This window comes from Chamaea fasciata, unplaced genomic scaffold (assembly GCF_029207755.1).
Source record: "Chamaea fasciata isolate MVZ Bird 193981 ecotype frontalis unplaced genomic scaffold, bChaFas1.0.hap1 SCAF_2, whole genome shotgun sequence".
Lineage (NCBI taxonomy): Eukaryota > Metazoa > Chordata > Aves > Passeriformes > Sylviidae > Chamaea > Chamaea fasciata.
Genome location: NW_027094087.1, coordinates 44,004,172 through 44,025,904, shown reverse-complemented (window position 1 = coordinate 44,025,904; position 21,733 = coordinate 44,004,172). Strand labels below are relative to the sequence as shown.

The 21,733-nt window shown below is 42.6% G+C and overlaps 2 protein-coding genes across 2 annotated transcripts in view; both read right to left on the bottom strand.

The window, feature by feature from the left end:
* Positions 1–321: 321 nt before the first annotated feature.
* IL17D (interleukin 17D) lies at positions 322–10,957 on the bottom strand. Its single transcript, XM_066177432.1, has 3 exons — positions 10,734–10,957; positions 10,334–10,644; positions 322–2,298 (listed from the first exon to the last, which is right to left on the bottom strand). The coding sequence occupies exons 1-3, from the start codon at positions 10,746–10,748 to the stop codon at positions 1,983–1,985; spliced, it is 642 nt and encodes a 213-aa protein (XP_066033529.1). The 5' UTR covers positions 10,749–10,957; the 3' UTR covers positions 322–1,982.
* Positions 10,958–17,723: 6,766 nt separating this feature from the next.
* Positions 17,724–21,733, bottom strand: part of IFT88 (intraflagellar transport 88) — a 43,028-nt gene continuing 39,018 nt past the window's right edge. The window contains exons 25-26 of the mRNA XM_066175842.1: positions 19,390–19,485; positions 17,724–18,714 (exon numbers count right to left, since the gene is read on the bottom strand). Of these exons, the coding sequence (XP_066031939.1) occupies positions 18,593–18,714; positions 19,390–19,485 (218 nt within the window). The 3' untranslated portion in view covers positions 17,724–18,592. The remainder of the gene's footprint in view (positions 18,715–19,389; positions 19,486–21,733) is intronic.

Here is a 21,733-nt window from a genome sequence, read left to right as displayed (position 1 = left end):
CTCCTTTTTGATCCCTTCTGATTACCATTTCCCTCTCCTCAGAGGGTGAGAAGTTCCTCCACATGAGGAGGAAGGAAAAGAGGTTGTAACTGCTGCAAGTATTTACATCCTCTGGGGAAAAGGTAACTACCTATAATTGCTGGCAGCAGCCAGGCAATTAGCTGTTCTCTGAGTAGTATAAACATTTTATGACCATCTTTGAACTCACCTTTGAGGATTCCCTTGAGATAGAAGCATCATGATCTGAGGAAACACAGACCTAGAGACAAGGAGAACTGAGGAAAAGCATCTGCACAAAAAACACAGCTACAAACTTCAATCTGACATTGTGATGGGAATCTTTATTCATTTCTGGAGTTCTTAAAGTTATTTTAGGCTTTGTAGGAAGTTTCACAGATTGCACTGTAAAAATACTGTTATGCTAGACTGAGTCAGAGAGAGCACAGTCAATAATTATGCACCAAGACATGGAGTTGTCATATGACTTTCATTCTGTCTTCAACTCGTTCATTCTGATTAGTTCATAGTCTTTCCATTTCTCACCCAACACTCCAAAGAAGAGTGTGTTTGTGTAGTGTAGGGGCTATCTCTGCTATGAATTAAGGCAAATTTCGAGATTCATGATGTAGCAGATAGATTGCTGCATCTGATGTTTATTCTGTAAAGATATTGCAGTCATGATCCTTCAGCTGTAGAAGAGATTCTCTGCTGCGCATTCAGAGGTTTGTCCGTTTTGGCGATTGTGGCCCTCTGAAGAATTATGTTTGTGCAAGGCATGCCTGGTCGTTCCTGATTCTCATTCACTAGGCTGAATCAAGGGTCAACTTCAGTCTCTTGCTCTGGAAATGCAAGTTTTTGTGTATGCAGGGTGTCTGCTGAGGGGCTGCCATCAAGTTCCATTAGCAGTAGGCTGCCCAGATGGAAGGCTGCAGAGCATCAGCTTTTGCAGGTGATCTAGCATAAGGAGAAATGAGTAACAGTAATTGTAAAAATCAGTTGGATTTAACAAGTTTGGGTTGGCTGGGACTCAACTCAATGACCTCTTGTAGGATCTGGAAGTTCAGACCTAGCCTGCTTATTCACCTACAGCACACCTGAGCTCATGAAGCCAATCCTTAGTAATTACTTTTTAATGGGGAATCTCCTCTATTAAAATGAAAAAGGTTTTGGCCTTTCAGCTGCACGGAACATAAGTTTTATCACAAGGAAGTTAAGCAGTCAGTGATGGATGAAATCAAATACAGAATTCTTGGGACCCAAACTGTGTTTTTTCTAAATGATATTTTCTGTGTAATTAGACTTAGTCCACATCAAGAAAGTCCGCTGCATTTTTACAATATTCTACTATGTTTTTTCTCAACACGTTTGTACCCTTAGCAATTTGGCAAGTTTAAAAACAGCAAGCACATAGAATATTGTTTCATGAATGACTCCAACTCAGCAAAGGTTTCCTTGCTGTAGTTTATAAATTAGCCAAAGAGGTAACAGCTCAGAGGCAAAGCTTGAAGTTTATGCAGTATAAAGGGAGGCTCTCCCAGCCTGAGAGATTATCCTTTGCTGATTTGTCACATGTATGGCAAGGATGCGTTTTTTATATAAGGGTACTTAAAAGTAGAATATAAGAGATTCCTTAAAAATATCTACAACCAGTAGCTTGCTATAGTAATAGCTACCGTGTCTTAGAGTTGCATCATCTAAAATTTACTGTGAATAAGCAAAGATAAAATGTTCTTCTCTAAGGAAAAACAAAGGCTACTTTGGAGTTTGCAATAATGAACTAAGCAAATGAGTTACATGAGCTAAAGAAGTAGAATGAATTGCCATCTCTGATGATCTGAGTGACTGGACTTTCCATCTTACACCTGAAATAACTAAGCAGAAAAAGAGGACGCGTGAGTGTGTTTGCTGCTGCGGTGCAGTTTCCTGAGGTGGTGAGACGACGATGTGAGGCCAGTACTGAAACATGACTTTTAATACATTCTTCACTCCGATGAGGGCTTGTTCTGGCCCACCAGCAACTTCACTTCTTGCTTATCTAGGCTGGAATTGACGCTCTCCGCCTCCTTTTCCTGCTCGGGGACGCAGGTGCAGCCCACGGGGATGGTGATGTAATCCTCGGTGTAGACGTAGCGGCCGCCGGCGCAGGCGGGCGTGCGGCGCAGGATGACGGTGGGCATGAACACCGGGGTGCTGCGGAAGTGCAGGCTCTCCTCGCCGAAGATCCCCATCAGGCAGCCCTTGCACAGGCAGTAGGCTTCGGGAATGTACTTAGGGTACCTCGTGGGATCGTAGGAAATTCTAGAGGGAAGCAAATAAAGATTCGTTAGTACCTCTAAAACCATCTGGAATGAAATAATCCTATATATCATTATAATTATTATATCATTATAATAATTATATCGTGTTTTTGTAGTCTCTGACAGGAAAAAATAGCTGTAGCTGTTGCTATCTGGCTTCTGGTTTGTAAAGTGTAAAGAAAAAACCATGAACAGCTTACAGAACTGATTAGGTCCTACAGTGCACGTGGAAGTATCAAGTGTCTGGCTTTCTGAATTGTGAGATTCAAGGGTTTAAACAGAATGAGTTTTGCATTTTGGACCGAGTGGGTAAACAGAACATTAAAAAGGACGCTTGGGCATTTCTAAACTTTTTATCAGCCTTGAGTTCTTCAAAAACTGGTACAAATCCTTGTTAACATTATTAGTGCTAAAGCCATGACATGATGTTTTAAAATTTAGTAATTTAAATAGAATTGAATTGTATTCTTATTTCTGCAATAGGTTTTTCTCCCTAGTATTCTTGGGGTCATAAATGTGCCTTCCCCTTGAAAGCAGAATTCTGTATTGCTTTTTCTAATTCATGTCTACTGTATCTTCCTCTAACCAAAGAAGGGTAACATTTTCATGCCCACACTGAGATAAACTGCAACTTCCTGGGATGGGACATCCACAGCTTCTCTGGGCAACCTGTGCCAGTGTCTCACCGCCCTCACTTCTTAATTCTTCCCAGATACTGGAAGTTTAAAGCCATTATTCCTTGTCCTATTGCTCCATGCCCTTGTGAAGAGTCCTCCAGCTCTTTTGTAGGCCCCCTTTAGACACTGGGAGGCTCAGCCTGTCTTTATAGGAGAGGTTCTCCATCCCTTTGAGCATTTTCATGGCCTCTGGACTCACTCTAATAGGTCCACGTCCTTCTTGTGTTGTAGTCCCAGAGCTGAATGCAGTCCTCCAGGTGGAATCTCTTAATAGATCTTAAAGTGATCTTAAATCTTAATAGATTTAAAGTAATTTCTGCATTGTGTTTCCCAGGATTGGCAGCACTTCCTTGGTTATCAAAGTGTCCACCTTTTATCTCTTCAGGCTATCTCTGAGATGAAAAGAGGTTTCAGGTTTGGAAGAGGCAGAACCCGAAGTCTGTCTCAAGCTGTGACTGCTGTCTTTGCTGGTCCACAAAATCTGTCCTTGTGAGAACAGACAGCCTGGCTCTCCCTCTCACACCCAGCACTGGGTTGACACTGATGTTTTTCTGGTCTCAGGACTGGTCAAGGAACTCATTCAACTTAAGAGCAACTCCATCAAAAGCTGGGGTTTGGTCTGTCAGCTGTCTTGCCACACGTACACAGGGCTCTTCACCAGCCAGAGTGAACAAGCCGCTTTAGGCAGGGAACAGAAGGGAGCTGCCCTTTTCAGAAGTATTGCCAGTTTATCTGGTTAAAGGAAATCTGGAATCCCAGCTTTTGCCAAACACAAACTTGATTACCCTGTCATCAAGGAAAAGAGACTTTTTTAGTATATATATAATGACCATTATGTATTTATATATATATATATATATATATATATATATATATATATATGTATATGTATATATGTATATATATATGTATATATGTATATGTATATGTATATGTATATGTATATATGTATATGTATATATGTATATATATGTGTATATGTATATGTATATGTATATGTATATGTATATGTATATGTATATGTATATGTATATGTATATGTATATGTATAAATAAATAAACAAAATTTAAAGAATTTGTTTTCCTCACAAAAAAATCTGACCAGTTCTCTTATAGCCAGACATCTGTGATGCAGGTATTTTTTTGCAATGCTCCTCTGTCCCATTTATACTCACTTACTTTCCCCAGGAAATACCTTCATGGTACAGGATCTCACACCAGTGTGAAATAAAATGTCTGGTAGCCAGCAGAAGGGAAGAAAGGGGAACACAGGTCTTTCTACTGTGATACATTCCCATTTCAAACTAAGGTGTGAGTAATTTCAGTGGTGGATTGTTAAACATACCATGTGTCAAGTGACTGGTATTTCCTCTACTGTATTATCTCTAGCGCCTGGTTTATGATGTTACTGGAAAGCATGAACATGCTTCTGCATGCAAACATGAGAGGTTTCACTCATAACAGGAGAACGCTGTCACTGGAATCATGGTCTACAACCATCTCTCTCCTCCAAATTCCCACGTGGAAAAAGTCAGGTATTTTAATGGGGTGGGTTTTTTGAAAGATGGTGTGGTTGTTGGCATGGTTTTCTACTTTCCAAGGGAAAAAATCTCTCATAATACTAAGTTCGATGTCAGTACATGTGAGGACTGGAAGGAATCAGAGAGAATCCAAACTTGATGATGGATTCAAAATATAGATGTGGTTTTACATCCAGACCAGAACTTCAAGGCTGAAGCCTCTAAGTAAGTAATGCCTCCTGAAATTAATACCTTAACTCAAATGTCACTAAAATTTGGAGCCACATATAAGGTTCTGCATCTTCAGCTCAAACCTGTTCAGAAAAGCCATATAAATAAAACCTCATCTGTGTCTTTCTAGGCAACGCAGACCTATTTGGGTCAGAGCCACTAAGAAACACCAGTAACATCCAGCATTTTGCTGAATAAATGCAGCTGGACCTGCTTCCTTCTGTTTGCATGAACTGAGCATAATCACGTTGTGCGGAGAATGACCACTGCCTCAGCTGCTGTAGTTGGATTCCTCTCCTTTACTTCAACCACTGCAAGTCATGTTTTAACATCTTCTTCTGGAAGAGGATAAACATTTTTGATCTGGTTGATTAACCAGGTAAAATACATGCTCCAAGTTCCTGCTATGTCTTTCCTACACCCAAAAGATGGATGGAGCTGGGAAAAGTGGTGGAGAACCAGAGAAGTGCAACTTTCCACTGGTATTTAAGTGTTCCCTGCAGCCTTGTGTCACTCGCTGTGGCCACTGCTGCAAAGCAGACAGCCCAGACACTTCCATGATTGCCCTTGTCCTGTGAACTCAGGTCACCACTGTGTAAAGCTAAGTCTGCCTCGCCAGCACTCCTGGGTCACAAGTGACAGGAGCAGTGAGCCGTGCTGGGCTGCTCTATTCCCATCTGCTGGAACAAGAAGCAGGTTTGTGCTGAACTGGAACTGCTAATGAAGTGTGACTCGGCTGCTTTTCCTTATGACCCTACGAGTGCTTTGAGAGCTCCCAGTGAAAAACAAACTTCCTGCCATTTACGGACTAAGCCTGGAAACTCGAGAGAAAACTTTCTGTCAGAAGTAAAACTCTTGCAGAGACTTAATCTGCCTTCTCCTGTACTGCTACTTTTATATGTAGTATTTTTAATAATATTGTCACTTCATAATTTCCAAGCTTCTGATTCCACAGGGTCAGATGCTGTGCTGGGGCAGGGAGCCGACTCTTCAGAAAAATCACTGCTAGCACTGGGCTAACAGCTGGATGTTATCAAAAGTCTAATAAGCAGATCATCATCCCCTTCCTTCACACTCTGAAATACTTACAGGATTAAGAGCTAACAGCTTTTTTGCCCCCTTGCCAAGACATTTATTTCTCTATAGCAGGTGTTCTTTTGTTCATGTTATGTTTAGTTTATTTTATATACAGGCAGCAACATAGTTATCACTACTATAGGTAGCACAGTGCTTGCACAAAAATAGCCCAGTGCTAACTGGCTTTCTGAAGAGTGGTACAAACATGCTCAACTCAAAAGGATGGCAGCTCTGCACCCCCTTTTATTCTTTCCCTTGGCTGCATCTCTGGGACATGCACACTGTGCTGCATGGTAATGATAAATCCTGGAAAATACCTTGGATAAGCTTCTAGAAAATCGCTGGGGTATTATTTGAAGGAAAGCCCTCCTGTATGACTTTGTTCAAACACACTGCAGACAAGCTTGGCTTTTACCAGTGAAAAATGACTTGCCTGTATTACTTTTATTAAGATTTGATGTAAATGAGCACTAAACCAAGGATGCTTATAAACTGAAACTGATTTTTGAAAAACAGAAAAAACAAGCTGGGCAATGTTTGAGAGAGGGACCGGCTAACTTGGCTAACACCATCAGAGCAACACTGGCAACAAAAGTTACATCTTTGTAAATTAACCATTCGTAGATGCAGGATTAGGCCCCAGAGACAGAAAAAAAAAGACACATGATCTGGAAATTCAGAAATATGAATGACTTCTTGAATACAGATAAAGAAATTTTCCTAAACTCACGTCAAATTGTGTTTGCAAACTAGCTATGATTGTTATTATAGCCTTAAGACATAAAAATAGAAAGAAATAAATAATAGGAAAATAAAAATAGATCTGAGATATACAGCTGATTAATGAATGTCATCTGTGCTCTGCAGCACCATGAATGGAATCACAAATCAGCACTACCTGTAAAAATGCTGCTGACTTCAGCAGGATCAGATTTTTCAGCATTTGCTCTGAGCTTTATGATCAGACCCCCACAATTGTTTAGGCAGATATTTTAAATTAATCCTTTTTATAATGGCTCTTGTCCATGAGCAACTTTTCTGTGCATCTCTGGAGCCGTGCTTGCATTGCTAATGATTCCCCATGATTGTGGCTTCTGTAAATGTTAACAAGAGCACCTGTCCTGTGCTGTCAGCAGGGTCTGCAGGTCCACCCCTATCATTAATTCTTGTTAAGCAACTCTGAACCACAGCAGTAACCAAGTGGCCTATGCCAGAACCTCCTTGTACAAGCAAGGCTTCCTGGATTTCATTGACTGTCCATGTAATACTGCTAAAAAGGACAAGCAACCCCTGGATAGATGTCACAAGCTGGCACACAGTCAGCCTGATGATTTCATGGCAGAACTGCTGCTGCTCGCTCTATTTTTCAAAAAAGCTGGGTAATTTGTAGCCCAGCTTCCTGAACTGCTGAGCAAATCCAGCATGCTCAACTGACTTCAGGGAACTCTGCTGTCTCTTTATAGCTCTGCAGAGCAGAGTGATTCACGTGATTAAACTCTGTGCCCTGAGTTATATACTGATCTCCTGTGGCCACCAGGATGGAATTTCAGTATCAGACACATGAACTAGTATTTTTCCCCTAACTTTTGCCTTAAATACCACGTGTTGGTTGATGCTAGCAACAGGGTCAGGGACCAGATGGATCTGTGGTGCAATCCGTATACGACTCCTGTATCTCTAGGTTGCAGCAAGCAAAAAATTATGTAAATCTTGATTTTTGCATAACCAAATTAAAAGACCAGGTAATGGAAAAAAAACCAGTAAGCACAGAACAAAGACAAGCAAAGAAGCCACACAAGGTTTATCTGAGCTTTGAGCCATTCAAACCTAATTCTTCCACACTTAAACAGAATGACAGGCTTGGATACAGATGATGCAGTAGAGCCAACATTACACACAGTTCTCTAAGTAATATATTTGATTCTTTCTCATAAATGCTGATATGAAAAAATTCCAGTTGACTTGGACTGAACAGTCATGTGAACAGAAGAATTACAAACAGCAGCGTTAAACAGCTGGGAGCAGGTGCCTGGGGAGATATTCAGGAGAAGGTAAGTAGAGCCAGACTTAATATCTTTATTATTAATGACCTGGAATAGGGAGTATAAATAGTATATTAATGAAATCTGCAGCTGGTAACAATGGGAACTGCTGCAACACCAGTGAAGACAGAGAAACAACATGAGGTACCTTAGGCTTTAAAATGCATGTCAAAAAGAAAAAAGAGCCTTTATGCATAGAGCAGAAATGAATTGCACTGTAAGTCTGTAGGTGCAGAAAAGAAGCTGGGAGCAGGATGTCTGTGGGACACTGGAACAGGACAGGCATCTTGGTGCAAATTTCAAGTAGACAAATTCAGCCTTTGAGCAGTGTCCTGTCAGGGCATACAAGAGGGGTCTGCCTACAGTGAATTTATGAGCATTCACCACTAGAACAACTTTGGTGATTCAGAAGGCAGTTCAGGAGACAGAAATGAATCTGTGAAGGGGAGCAATTTATGAGGGAAAAGAATTAAATGAAAGTAGGCTTGTCAAGAAAGTGCTGTAATACAGAAGAGAGCCATGTGCAACTTTTCAGATTAACACTCCAGCCATGGAGAAGAATGTGTTGGGATTGTATAAGTGAAATTGGTTAACCACTGACAAAGCATAACGGGACTTTACTTGCAGTCTTTAATGGAGAGCTGTGTGTCCCTCTCAAAGATATGGAATGACTCCATTGGGATTAAGGAGTTTCCAGAATACCCAGCTAAAGACCACAGAACAAAACAAATTTTCACATCTAGCTTCAAAATCTATGAGATAGCAGGTGGTAATAGCTAATGCACGATAGCAATCTTATATTTTACACTTTAATTACACATCTTGAGATATCTGTTGCTGTCTCACTGCACACTAATGATACAGTAAAAATGCAGTCACAAAAAAAGCTTTAAATGAGATCTGTTAACTAGACGGGGTACTCAGGCCTCTTTACTCAAGAGAAACGTTTTTCCCTTTGAATATAATTTTAGATTTTGCCTTCAATGGTGTAATACTTCTTCCCCACTATCTTTTAAAATTTGTAGCTTGGAGATGTCATTGAATTACTTGCATGTCAGTGGTTAGTGTCTGAAAACACTTTGATGAAAAGTACAGTGGATTTACTTTTGTAAGCCAAGCCCCAAAAGCAGCTCTATTAAGAAGTAAGCCTGTACAGAGCTCCATCTGAAAATAAATACCTGCCCAACAAGATGTAAGGACAAAAGGCACTGTTCTCAAACCAGAGAAATAGTTTTCTGATAGCACTAGTGTTTTGTAAAACCACTGTAAAAAATACCTGAGCCCAATGGTAGGTGTTTCGTTCATGGTATTTGCTTTGTGCATTCTTAGGTAGCTTAAAAATCCTAGGTCTTCTTAGAGAAAATGTATTGCTAAAAATACTTCGCTTATGAAAGGCTTACTGAGCAAATAAGCCATCTTTCTCTCAGTAGGATTACTTCTTACACTAAAAGCGAGCAAACCCCATGCCATAAAATAAATATTTATTGGAGAGCCTAACAAGGAGATAACTGTTTGCTGAATCCACAAGGAACTGCATCAAAGTATACACAGGGATAATGTATAAAAAGTAGCAAGAAAGTTAGATCCTTTGAAGATTGCACATTTTAGCTTTCTGTTGTCTACAGTCCTTCACAGAAAGCTGTAAGCAGAACTCAGTCTTATTCAAACCACCAGAATACTTCATAGTCTTTTGAGAATGTGATCAGGCACTGGGTTTAGCATGCTAGATCAGTGGTTTCCAAGCTTTTCCAGAGCTTCCTATAGAAGTGCAGGCCCTTGTTTCATGTGTTAACCAGCCTCACTTTACAAATTAACTTTACTTAGTTGTTTTTATGCCCTCTAAAAATAGTCTGTCAGCCCCTGTTTCCACGTCAAGGGAAGGAGGTTTGCAAAACACAGGTTGAAAACACAGGTGGAGAGTATTGCTGTACTCATTCCTTGCCTACGCTCCCGCAGCCAAGGGGACATCGAGCCCTTGGGACTGTTTGGCAGGTGACCGGAACACAGACTGCACCCTGATGTATTCTAGAAACAGTGGAGCGTCTGGAGGCACATTTAGGGGAAAGCGTCTGAGAGCCCCTCTGTGGCTGCTGCAGTCAAGAGGTGCTTCTTTGGTGACCACTCTTTGCTGAGGGTCCTCTGATTGTCGCATATGACAATTTGCCCAAGTGACTTTTTGAGGGTGGTCGGTGCTCCCGGGTGGGTGTGGAGGTGGGTGTGATTCCGTCTCACGGCTTGCTCCACCTCATTCATTTCTCTTTTCGCCCATTAGACATACTCCTGACACAAGCTGTTTCTAGATCATTACCTTATATCGTCTACCTAGACGTGTGCTTTAGCGCCTTTCCTGCCGGCTGCTGCCCGGTGCCGCGGCCGCCCCTCGCCCCCCGAGCGGCCCCGGGCAGGGCGCGGCAAAGCCGGCGGAGCCCGGCGCTCCCGCCTCGGCTCCCTGCGGCGGCCGCCCCCCCTTCCCCCGGCGCCCGAGTCACCTGTATGCCCAGGGCGATGCGCTGCGCAGGTTGACGGGGAGCCGGACCCTCTTGTCCGCGGGCGGCCGTGCCCCGGCGGGGCAGCTGGCGTTGTGCTGGCGGCCCGGCGGCTCGGGCTGCAGGGTGTGGTGGAAGGCGCTGAGCATGCCCGCCGCCAGCCGCCCGTACAGCTGCTCCAGCAGCTCCTCGGGCCGCTCGCCGCAGCTCCGGGTCCGCGCCGGCCGCTGCTTGGGCGCCCTGGCGGCCTCCGGGCGGAGCGGGAGCAGCGCCGCGCAGAGCAGCGCCAGCAGCGCCGCCGGCGCCGCCCGCACCTGCAACGACGCGGCCGTCAGCCGGGATGGGGACACCGGGGACACCGCGCCCGCCACCGCCCCGCAGCCCCCGGCCCGCAGCCCCTTACCCTGCCTCGCTGCATGGCGACCGGGCTGCTTCTCCTCCAGGGAGCCGGGGAGAGCGGCGGGCTGCGGCGCCGCGCCGTGCCACTGGCTCTCCCGGCGGAGGAGCTGTTGGAAAAGTGCCCCGCGCCTCACTGCATCTCCCCTGGCCTCGCCTGCCAGGAACATGTTCGGCCGCGCTCACGGAGGCGGTGAGCGCTCGGCGCCCGGCGCGGGCCGGTCCCGCATCCCAGAGTTGCCCGCGGCCCTGGGACACTCCGGGCACGGACGGATCCAGATCCCGGCCCCGCCGGCCGCCGGCCCGCCCCGGGGACCCGCCGCGGCCACCCGCCCGGCTACTCCCCGCAAGCCCGGGGGTGCCGTCGGGAGCCCCGCTCTCCCTCTCACCGCTCCGGCGGCACGGGCAGGAGCCGGGCTGTCCCCAGCCCCGCCGGGACACTCGGCATCCAGTGGCACTCTCTGGGCCAGGGCTCGAGACTGAGGCAGAGCCAGGGGGATTTGGCCCTGTCGGAGCCGAAGTGTCAAGGCTGATGTGAAAAAATGTGGGGATTTACAGCTGGGGAAGGGACAGCTCTAGCTCGGACTCTCCCAGTCACTTTAGGGCAATTGGCACTGTCCCTCGTAGGAGGCTGGGATTTCCGACTTGCCCGGCTCCAGGTAGCACCTCTGGCATGTTTCTCCATCCCAGCTGTGTGGCTTCTCCAGCAGGCATGTGGTTGATATCCAGCATGAAGACTGGGGCTGGTGACAGTGAGGCCTGATCCTCCCGTTCCTCCTGCCGAGGCGGCCTGGGGCAGACACTCACGGCAGGGTCACTCTGCTGACTGCAAGAGAAGCCGCTGGAGAAGAGGAGAAATTTGCATACCTGAAGGAGGTTGAGGTCTTACCTCTAATGATTTCTCCATCTATTCTGTACTTTTAAAAACACATGATGCAATATATTCATGGTCTCTGGCACAACCCACAAAAATAAGCATATAAATAGTAGTCGGGTTCCTAAAAGATGTGGTCCACTGAAATGGTGTGCATTAAAAACAGACCTTAGAATTCACCACTTGAATCAAGTATTTCATGTGCTCTGATTAAGTCCTGAACAGCTCTTGAGTCACTTAGGATAAGCATAGTTAAATACGAAAATACTGGTAAGGAATAAGGGAAAATGGGATCATAAATCATACAAGGACTGAGAAACCCCACCTTGGTACCACAGAAATACACGACATTAATGTCACCAAACAGGCTGGAGTTGAAGCAAAATGGTCTGGCATTCATAATGTAATGAAGTGATTTGATTTTGTGGTTTTGGAAAAGTCATACAGTTAAGCCTAACTATGATTTTTAATGGTTTTGGTGCCTTATGCATCACAGGTCAGTATCACTTATTAGCAGTATCTTGACCTTTAACTGTGTGGGATTTGAATCAGATTTCAACTCTGAGGAAGGACAGTTTAACAGAATTCCAAACTCTCCTTTGCAGTCATATCCTCAGGCGAAAGACTGGGACAAGGTGTGTGTCCATTTAGCCCCGTCCAGTCTAACCCCTGACCATGCACCTGGCCTCGTGTTACTTCACCACCTTTGAGTGGTATGTGTGGCAGCATGGCAAATATTTATCACCAAAGGTCTTTTTGTATTAGTCTTTCTAAGGCAAACCAGCATCTTGAGAATTTTCAGATTTCTGAGTAGGATGAGGATGTCACACTTGGCTTTGCAAAATGTGAGTTTTATGTACTTCTTTATATGCATCGACATTTCTGGGAGAGGTCTGCCTCAAAAAATCAGAGCAGATGAAAAGAAAACAATGGCCCAGGCATTATATTGCCATTTAATTTAAGGCTTGGTGTCTTATCTAGGCAATTTTCTAATTCTGTACAATAGTTGCATTGTATTGTCTTATGAAAAATCACATTGATTCAAATAATAAGAACCACAGAAGGGCAGCAAATGAGATTTCATTAGAGAGGAACTAAGAGTGCTATGCCAGTTCTTGTGGCATAGTCTACCCTAGAGACATCTGAGTCATGAAATATTCCCTAATGTACTTTGGCAACTTAGATTCTTCCATGACTTGAAGAAATTACTAACCAGTACCTTTGTTCTTGGTGTTAGTTTATAATTTTCTTAGAATCTGAGGGGGATTTAAAACAGCTATGCAAATGAAATATTGAAAAATATTTAGTCATGTGAAATCTGTCCTGAATTTGATCTAATACAAGATATTTCAATCAATGAATTCACAACAATGTCATTCAGTTTTCCATATTATTCTTCATGCTCTTTCTGGAGATTGTCATTCAATATTTTTATTTGGGAGTAGTATCTACCTCTCTCCTCAGATTATCACCACAGTCATCTGTGTCAGATAATGAGTTCAGTTCCACAAATTCCTTCTATGAGAAAGCCAGGATGTTCCAAAGAAAACTAAGCTCCACAAGAATGAGACAGACATATTTAGTGAGTTCCTATAAATAAGAAGAAACATTTTCTGCACCTGATTCTATCAGAGAGCATTTCATACCATGTTAAACACTGAAACGTGTTTAAGAAAAGACACACCAGGTTGATGTATTCAACCTCACATTGTTACAAACAGCTGAAGAAACATGTGTCATAAGCAGGAGAAAAAAAATCCTTTTCAAATATGTTATCATCAGACCATTATGATAATTTGGAAAATTGCTTCAGAACTGTTGGAATGATGGTGAAAACCTGACAGCAAATGTAAAAATATTGCCCTTCCCAGATATATTAATCCTCAAGGAACAGTGTTATCAGGTCATTTTCTGGTTGGGGTTGTCATCTTCCATAGTTGCTCTGGCACACAACTGCTGGTTTCAGATTCTGTGGTTCATACATAAATAAATCACATTATTGTGACAAATATTAATGATACCACAGTAATACACTTGTCACAAAAATGGCAGAATTGCCCTACACTGGCATGTTCCAAATGCTTATTCCCATCCTGCTACAGCTTTAATGTGATTCTATCTCTATCTGAAATAATGGGATCCTATCTCTATCTGAAATAATGATGTGAAAAAAGTTTTAAAAATCATCATACAGACCTTCAAATTGAACAATGCATGTTGTTGGGTGGAACAGACATTCAGCTGGCATCCCCAGCAGGTATAAATCTTCAGAGAGAGAATTAAATTGCTCCTTGGAGATGTCCTTCTCCCTCACATTCGGTTTGCAGATAACCTGTCACCCAAACTCTTCTGTTCCCATTCATGTTCCCTGCAGTTGTAAGCATTGTAATGCCACTTTGCAGTGTCCATGGTGTGGCATCTTCTGCAGCAGCATCTCAGCATATTTCACAGTTGTTAGGCAATTTAACATTGCAAAAGTGAATTCTTGAGAAGTGCAGAATCTTCAAAAGACTTCATTTTGCCAAGGGGGAAACTGAGGAGCTGTCAAACAGGTTAATATAGCCTTTTTACCATGAAGTTGATCATCTGTGTCCTTGACATCAAGAAAAATCAAAATGTAGCAAATTAGATTAATTTCTTGTGATCTCATACTGCTCTTGCAAAGGAATCAAGATAAACAGCCCTTTATCATAAAATTTTAATATAAAACTATTTATTGGCAATTTTGGATGCCCCATCCCTGGAAGTGTTCAAGGCCAGTTTGGATGGGGCTCTGAGCAACCTGGTCTAGTGGAAGGTGTCTCTGCCTACAACAGGGGGGTTGGAACTGGATGATCTTTAAGGTCTCTTGCAACCCAAACCATTCTATGATTCTATGAACTATATATTTGTACAATTTTCAATTCCTATTTTACTCTGGAATAGCTTTGTTTTAGATGTAATAAGTCATGTAATCTATAGCAGAGGATGTTCAGAGAAGAACATGAAATATGTGATTAAGAATGTTTTGATGCTGTAGAGCTAGGCTTGTTCAGAAATAAATAAAATACTACTCAAGTATTCATTTACATTTGGCTACTTACAAAGAGATGTTTTTCATACATGTAAAGAGAAAGGTAACTTGGTGTGAAGTTCCTATCCTGAGAAAGATCTCAAGTCTAAGAGGTCAACTGAGGATTGTTTAATATTGTATAATAGATCTTTTCATGACAATAGAAGGTAAAATACCTCGTGAGTCGGTTTCTCGAGGGGGTCAGCATTTTCCTAGGTTTAATGCAGCTGCTCTTCTAACATAAAATAATAAATTAATATAATAGCAGGAATCTTAAATGATTGATCTACTAATTCCAGAATGATAAACACAAGATGGGGGTTTAAATGCTGCTGGAAGCACATATCTGCAGTGTGTGGCTTCTGGAGATGTAGTTTTGTGCAACCAAGCCTGACAAAAAGTTTCTGCTTGAATTTCTTGGATGAAAATAGAATTATTTAGCTCATTCAGGTTTCTACTCCAGTAGTTTCCAAGACCAGTCGCAGGACCAAGGGCATCCAGCAGGGAACACAATTCACTGCACCCCAGCTAAATGCCAACCAAGGACAGGGTCAGGGAAATCCCATCAACATAGCACAATAATCCCATATAACCCAGGTAATTATTTGAAACAAGCACTCCACTGGCCTGGCCACATTTCCTTGGAGAGTTGAGCTGCCTGAATGACGTGGGTGTGTTCACCTGTGTGACAGCCTGAGGCATTCCAACAGCATGGTGACACAGTGCTTAGGATGCGCATGTAGCTTCTTTCTCAACAGATTCCTGTTGTATCAGTCTTCCATCAGGGATCACTCTTCAGCCTTGAGTCCAGTCCTTGAGTCTTGTGTTCCCTCATACAGAACATCTTACACAAAAGAAGGATGATGCACTGAAACTGCTTCCAGAGAATGGTTCCTGGCCCAGGCTTACCTTTGGATCATGCAAGGCAATTGTCTGGGAGATGAATTGTCATGGTCCAAAACTGTGCTACTGTGCACTACTGTGCTAGTGTCTTACAGAACAGCTGGGTACCCATCCCCTCCTCTGCTCTGCGCTTGCCTTGGCAACATTGCAGTTGTAGGAGAGATGCAGCCATAGTGAACATGGTTTTCAAGTGGATGAACCTGGGCTACATCATTTTGACTGTCAGCAGGACTCATTATTCCAGTGTTGGAGCTGGATCACATGGCTTTCTGTCAGTTCAGAACAAGCTCAACTGTGCTTGCAAAATAACATGCAAATTCATCATAACCCAAAGCATTATATAATCAGATCCTCATGCTATAGGAAACAGCATGTTCCACAAGTCCCTGGGAGTCTGTACATAGGAAACAACATGTTCCAGAACTGCCTGTGAGTTTGTGCTGGGCTGGAACAAAAGTACAATTGTTTGTAATCCCCAGAATTTTACCCAATGTACAGTTATGCATCTGGGCAAACTGAATCGAGAAACTGCTGCTGATCAAAATCTCTCTGATGTCCCCAGGAGTGTCTCTACAGACTGTTGTGAACTGTATCCCAAGTTATTGGTACTTCCTGCCACTTTATCATGGACATGCCTATGTGATTGCAATGTTTGATTGGATGCTGTATTGGGTTTGCATGGCTAAACTTTGGTAGTGGGGGACTGTGGTGAAGCAGCTATACCCCTGCAGCCCATTGGGGATCCACAGGGGTGCAGAGATCCACCAGGAGCCCATGGAGGAGCCCACACTGGAGCAGGTGGATGTCTGAGAGGAGGCTGTGACCCGTGGGAGGCCCCTGGGGAGAGAAGCCATGCTGCAGCTGCCTGTCCTTGAAGGGCTGCGACCGGGGAAGAGTGACCCAGGCTGCAGCAGTTTGAGGGGGACGTGCTCATGAGATGGACTCCCATTGAAGGGAGAACTGTCTCCCATGGGATAGACACCACAGCACAGCAGGGGAACAACTCCTCTCCCTGAGCAGCAGGGGCGGCCACAGAACTGATCATGACCCCCATTCCCTGTCTCCCTGAGCCACTGTGGGAGGAAGTAGAGCTGGGAAGAAGGGAAGATGTTTTGAAGATGTAGGGTGGAGGGGAGACATTTTGAAGGTTTATTTTACTACCTATTATCCTGCTCTGATTTATTAACAATAAAATCAATCTCCAACTTAAATCTGTTTTGCCAGTGGTGGTATTTTATGAGTGACCTCTCCCAGTCCTAATCTCAACGCATGAACCCTTTGTTTTATTTTCTCTCCATGGCCAGCTGCAGAGAGGAGTGATTGGCTTCAATGGGTGCCAGGCATGCAGCCAGGATCAACCCACAGGAGTCTACCCAAATGTCTTTGTGTTAGAAGACCATGGCAGTATCTCACCTGCCTTCTCTTCTGCACTTCTTTCACAGGTTTATCTATGCTGCCATAGTCCCATGTATTTTCTCTTTCTGTGATTAACTCAGTTACCTCATGCCACCGCAGTCTGTAGCTGAAATGCTCCCTCCTGCGTGGCACATTGCATCCCAGTGCTCTCCATCTTCCAAGACTAAGCCTGACAGAAAGAACTACCATGACATCCAGGAACATGTCATTCTATGACCAGAGCAGTAGATACAGCAGAACTGCGGAACAGGCAAGAGAGACTTGCAGGAATAAGGCACTTCCTTCTCATGCTCTTTTCCACCCCTTAGAAGGATCAGGGCCCAGAGCTTACCGTGTCTTTCTTCTTTGGTGAGCCCCTCAGGGTGTTCCATAAACAGCACTGAACATGCTCTGCTCAGACCATCAGGAAGAAGAAGTGCAATCCCAGATGGAATGCTGCTCCAGTCCCATGGGAAGCATGCTACACACAAATGAACTCATAAACCCCACAGGGCACTTCTGACCATTTGCAGAAATCCTATGACACTGGGCAGTGTTTTTAAAACCTGAAAAAAAATTTTATGAAGATACGAAGAGACTTCTCCACTGTCACTGGGACACAGACTGAGCACCAACACTGAGAAGGAGCACTGAGTATTTTAGAAGTCTGAATTCTCGCATTTCAAAGTGCAATAACCGAAGTCTAACTATTAAACCAAACTCATGCCAGGGTTCCAAAAACAAGGCACCTCAGTGGACTAGTTTTGCAAGTATTTATTAGGAAATTCTGAACACCTGACTAATATTTTTCATCTCCCCAAAGTGATTCCTACTACAGCAATGTAACATGTCTCAGGAACTTCAGATCCAACCTGTTCGGTTCATAAGCAAAATGATGATTTCTGTAACCAACCTCTGCCCATACTCAGCTCAGGGTGTAGGAAACTACCACTGCGTGGTCGGTGCCCCAGTCTCCAACATAAGACTCAAAAGCTGCTATCTAATTAGTAATTCTGAACAAACTAGGCTGAAATCCTGACAACTCTGACCACTCAAAAAAACCCCCACAAAAAACCAATAATAAGGACATTTTGCCAAGAGACTGCAAAATGGTTCTAGCTCATTTAAGCATAGACTAAAATTAAGATGCTTTCTTTGGTATCAGTGCAAAGCGATTTGCTGAATTGGGACCTTAAGGAAAACCAAGGCCATATCCAGCATTTTCAGGTCAGTTCACAGGACTTAAATAAATTCTGGCTTTGGATGAAGGATATGGGATTTTCAACCTTACAAGCATTGCTTCGAGATATTCTGCACTGAAAGATAAAATTTTAGAGGCTTCTCTGTTTCATATTATCATTGTATTTATCTCTGAAAGCAAAAGCTTTATGCATTTGATATGCTTGCAATGTGTGAGTACTTGTATAGATCTTATGCATAAGTAAAATAACCTCACCATTATTTTTTTTAATGAATCACAGAAGACGCTGCAATTACAAATCCATGTTTTTAACATAAGGTACCACATGTTCAAAGTATTTCACAAATAGTTTATAAAAATTCACTACAAAATTATTACAAATGAAAAGGTTTTCAGCTAAAACTTTTGCAAGGATTAAAAAAATGATGAGTGGCCCATATGCTATTCTGGAAGCAGATCTTCTCCTAGTTCTTCATCAGCAAAATCATCTTCCTCCATTCTTTTTCTTGCTGCTGTTTTTGGTCTTTCTGGTTGTGGGCCAAGTGGATCTGCGTAGGAGGCATCTAGGGTTTAAATAAATACATGTGAAACAGTTACAAACTATTTTAGCTTTAAATTTAGCTGGTTTTAAACATACAAAATCAAACACAAGATTAAGATTTAGCACTACACATCTGTGTCTTTGAAATGCAGATCAGAAAGAGCACATGAAGGCTGAAGGAGAACAATACACTGCATTCAGGAACTGAAGCAGGGCACCAGAGCAAAGTTTCTGAGCTCTACTGATGGAAGCCTTTTGGATTTTTTAAAAACAAATTTCTTTTATTATACTACAGTGAGCAAAAGACTTTGGAAACGTGCAAGGAACAGCAAGACTGATGGCTTGTTTGAGGAATGGCTTTTTAGGAAGTACCACATTCCACATGGATTTGGGTTTTTAAACCCATTTGAAAATTCAGTCTTATTGTAGAACCTATAACTGCAGAATGGCAAGAACTGACTTAAAGGATACAGCAGATAGATATCAAAAGTAGTATTAACATGGGCCACATTTCTTCTCGCAATTACTTTATGGTGAGCTCTGAACAAGGAAGTGAAAGCCTCATTTTCATGGGGAAATGTTGTCCCAATTATCTAATTTTACATACTATTCCAACAATTTATTTTTTTTCCTCTCTCCTTATTTCTCCTCTCCCTGAGGACCATGAAAGTAAAAAAGGTGTAACATGTCCACTTGCCTATTTCTTTACTGCTGCTACTTTCATAGGGTTCACTTGTTGCAGGCAGAGCTTTTAGTTTGGCACTCAGTCTTTCCCCTTTGGTACCACCACTATCTGGGGAACAGAAAAAAAAAACAAATAACATGCTGTTATGTTCTGTGAAACCACCATACAAGAATAACATCAATTCAGCTACTACTATCTGTCAAACTAGACTTGAATGAAACCATCTTTTCATGACAGACACAGTACTCATTTGTAATAGTGGTCTTTAAAACACAGTGGACACTGTGTCCACACACGTGTGTGTTAATGTTTTTTAAAAAATATATACAGCCTTATGACTTTGGAGTAAACATATTAAAATATTTCTGCTTCGAATGCTGACATTTCAGTTGCTTATAAATTACAGTCACATTTTGGAGTTAAAATAAGCATGACAAATATAAACACTGTCACAATGTACACAGGACATTTCCGATGTTTGTGTGCTTACTAATGCATCAATGTGATCCACCTGCTCAATACTGTCAAGGATAAATGCAACACTAAGTTTGCTTTTAATTAGAAGAGTGTATTTGCCATGTGCTGTCTGCGTGGCAGGCAGGCACAGCTCATGTGGACAGACCATGCTGGCCCTGCACCTCGCTGTAAACACTCTGCTGGCAGCTCAGTTTGCAGCAGGGCCCCAAGGAATGTGTCGGCTCCAAGGGCTGCCTCCTGCCCAGACAACATCAGATTAACATTCTCCTGCCACAGCAGTATTCCAGACACTTTAAATATTCTGTTCACCTCTGAATCTCTTTTTCACATTCATGGCAAGCTTTCAATCTCATCTGTTACAACAAATTTTTATGCAATATTTTTTCTCCTGCGAGAAAACATTTTGAGTTTGACTTGGTATGTTTACAAGGCAGGATGTGCAGCCAAATAGAGACATGTTCATTTACAACACCAAACAATGTGGATATTAAAAGTCTTCCCTCTGTAAGGAGGAAAAATGGGTTTTATTAGGCAAACATCAATTACAAAGTCTGGACTTGGCAACACATTGCCATTGCCTTATTTACTACAAATGTTATTTTAATAGATATTGTTATGATTAAAAGAAAAAAAACCAAAACAACCCCCCCAACTTCTACAAAGATGACAAGCCTTTATCTCTCCATAAATACTACCACAGACTTCTGTTTGCTCAGCCCTAAACTGGAAGACAATGTCTCTGCTCCAAGAAAGATCTAATACATAGTCACATGTCAAACAGTTAATCAGTTCACAAGACACAAATTACAGTTGAAATTTCAAAGCAAGGAATATGTATTTTAATTTACATCCACTTCCCTTGGACCAGTTCTCACTGGTTTCGTGAAAGAAGTGAATACTTAAAGGATTTGAAGAAACGGGGAGAAAACAGTGTGTTTCCCTGGAGAGGAGCTCAGCCAAAGGGCCGTGAAATTACAAAAGGGCCTTCCCTTGATTTCAGTGGGCTCTGGACAGGCCTGTGCAAGAAGGAGGTGAGAGCTGGGCTTCAAAGATGCTGTGGATGAAAATACTTCGAGGAAAATACAAATAATCATTGAGAAAAAGAGTAGGATAGTAGGCAGGGTCTTGCATAATGGAAAACAATTAATTTTTAAGGGGATAAATAAAGCTGTAAGGAGCAGTAAAGAGATGCAAATACAGGAACAGTACAGCAGACTACACAAGGGGAAGATTGAACTAGTCAAAGAAACTCCACAGATTTAATTGGTTGGTCCCAGAAAGGAATGAAATGTAATGAAAATAAAAGAGGAGGAAAATGGCATAACAAATGTTTTCAGCTGTGAAGGAGGAAAACACATGAGTGTTAGTGATACTACCAGAAGAAGGTGAAAGATTTTATATTAAGTGAAAGAAGGAAGAAAAAGATGGTAGACAACCCAAACTGGGTGGGATCAGCATAATACCAACTAGTTACCTGCACATTTTACTGCCTTAAAAAATACAACTGAAAACAGAGGCTTCTTTAGATGTTCTAGGATCCTTAAGTTTTACTAGGTACATTTAAAAGTAACCTAATGAAAACTTTTTCTCAGGTAGATCAGCAAAGTAACACTGCTCACCTTACTTCTGTATGAACATTTTATCTAGCAAGAGTGAAGGGAAGGTTAACAACCCCTCTGGTTAGTCCTTCACATTTCGTTTACATTAGGCTGATATGAAAAACCACATCAAATCTCTGTGGAGTGCAGTATGCTCTGAGCATACCTAACGATGAGGAAGAGGAGCACCTTTCATTTTAAAGTGCACCCAGAGGAAAGTAAGAGGTGCTTGACACCTTCTGCATTACATGGAAATGTCAGACAGCAGCTCAGGAAGCAAG

Excerpts from the sequence above, each read along its gene's own strand:
- IL17D (XM_066177432.1), bottom strand. Across the intron at positions 2,299-10,333 it reads GCATCGCCCTGGGCATACAG|AATTTCCTACGATCCCACGA; the intron begins GTGACTCGGGCG and ends GCTTCCCTCTAG.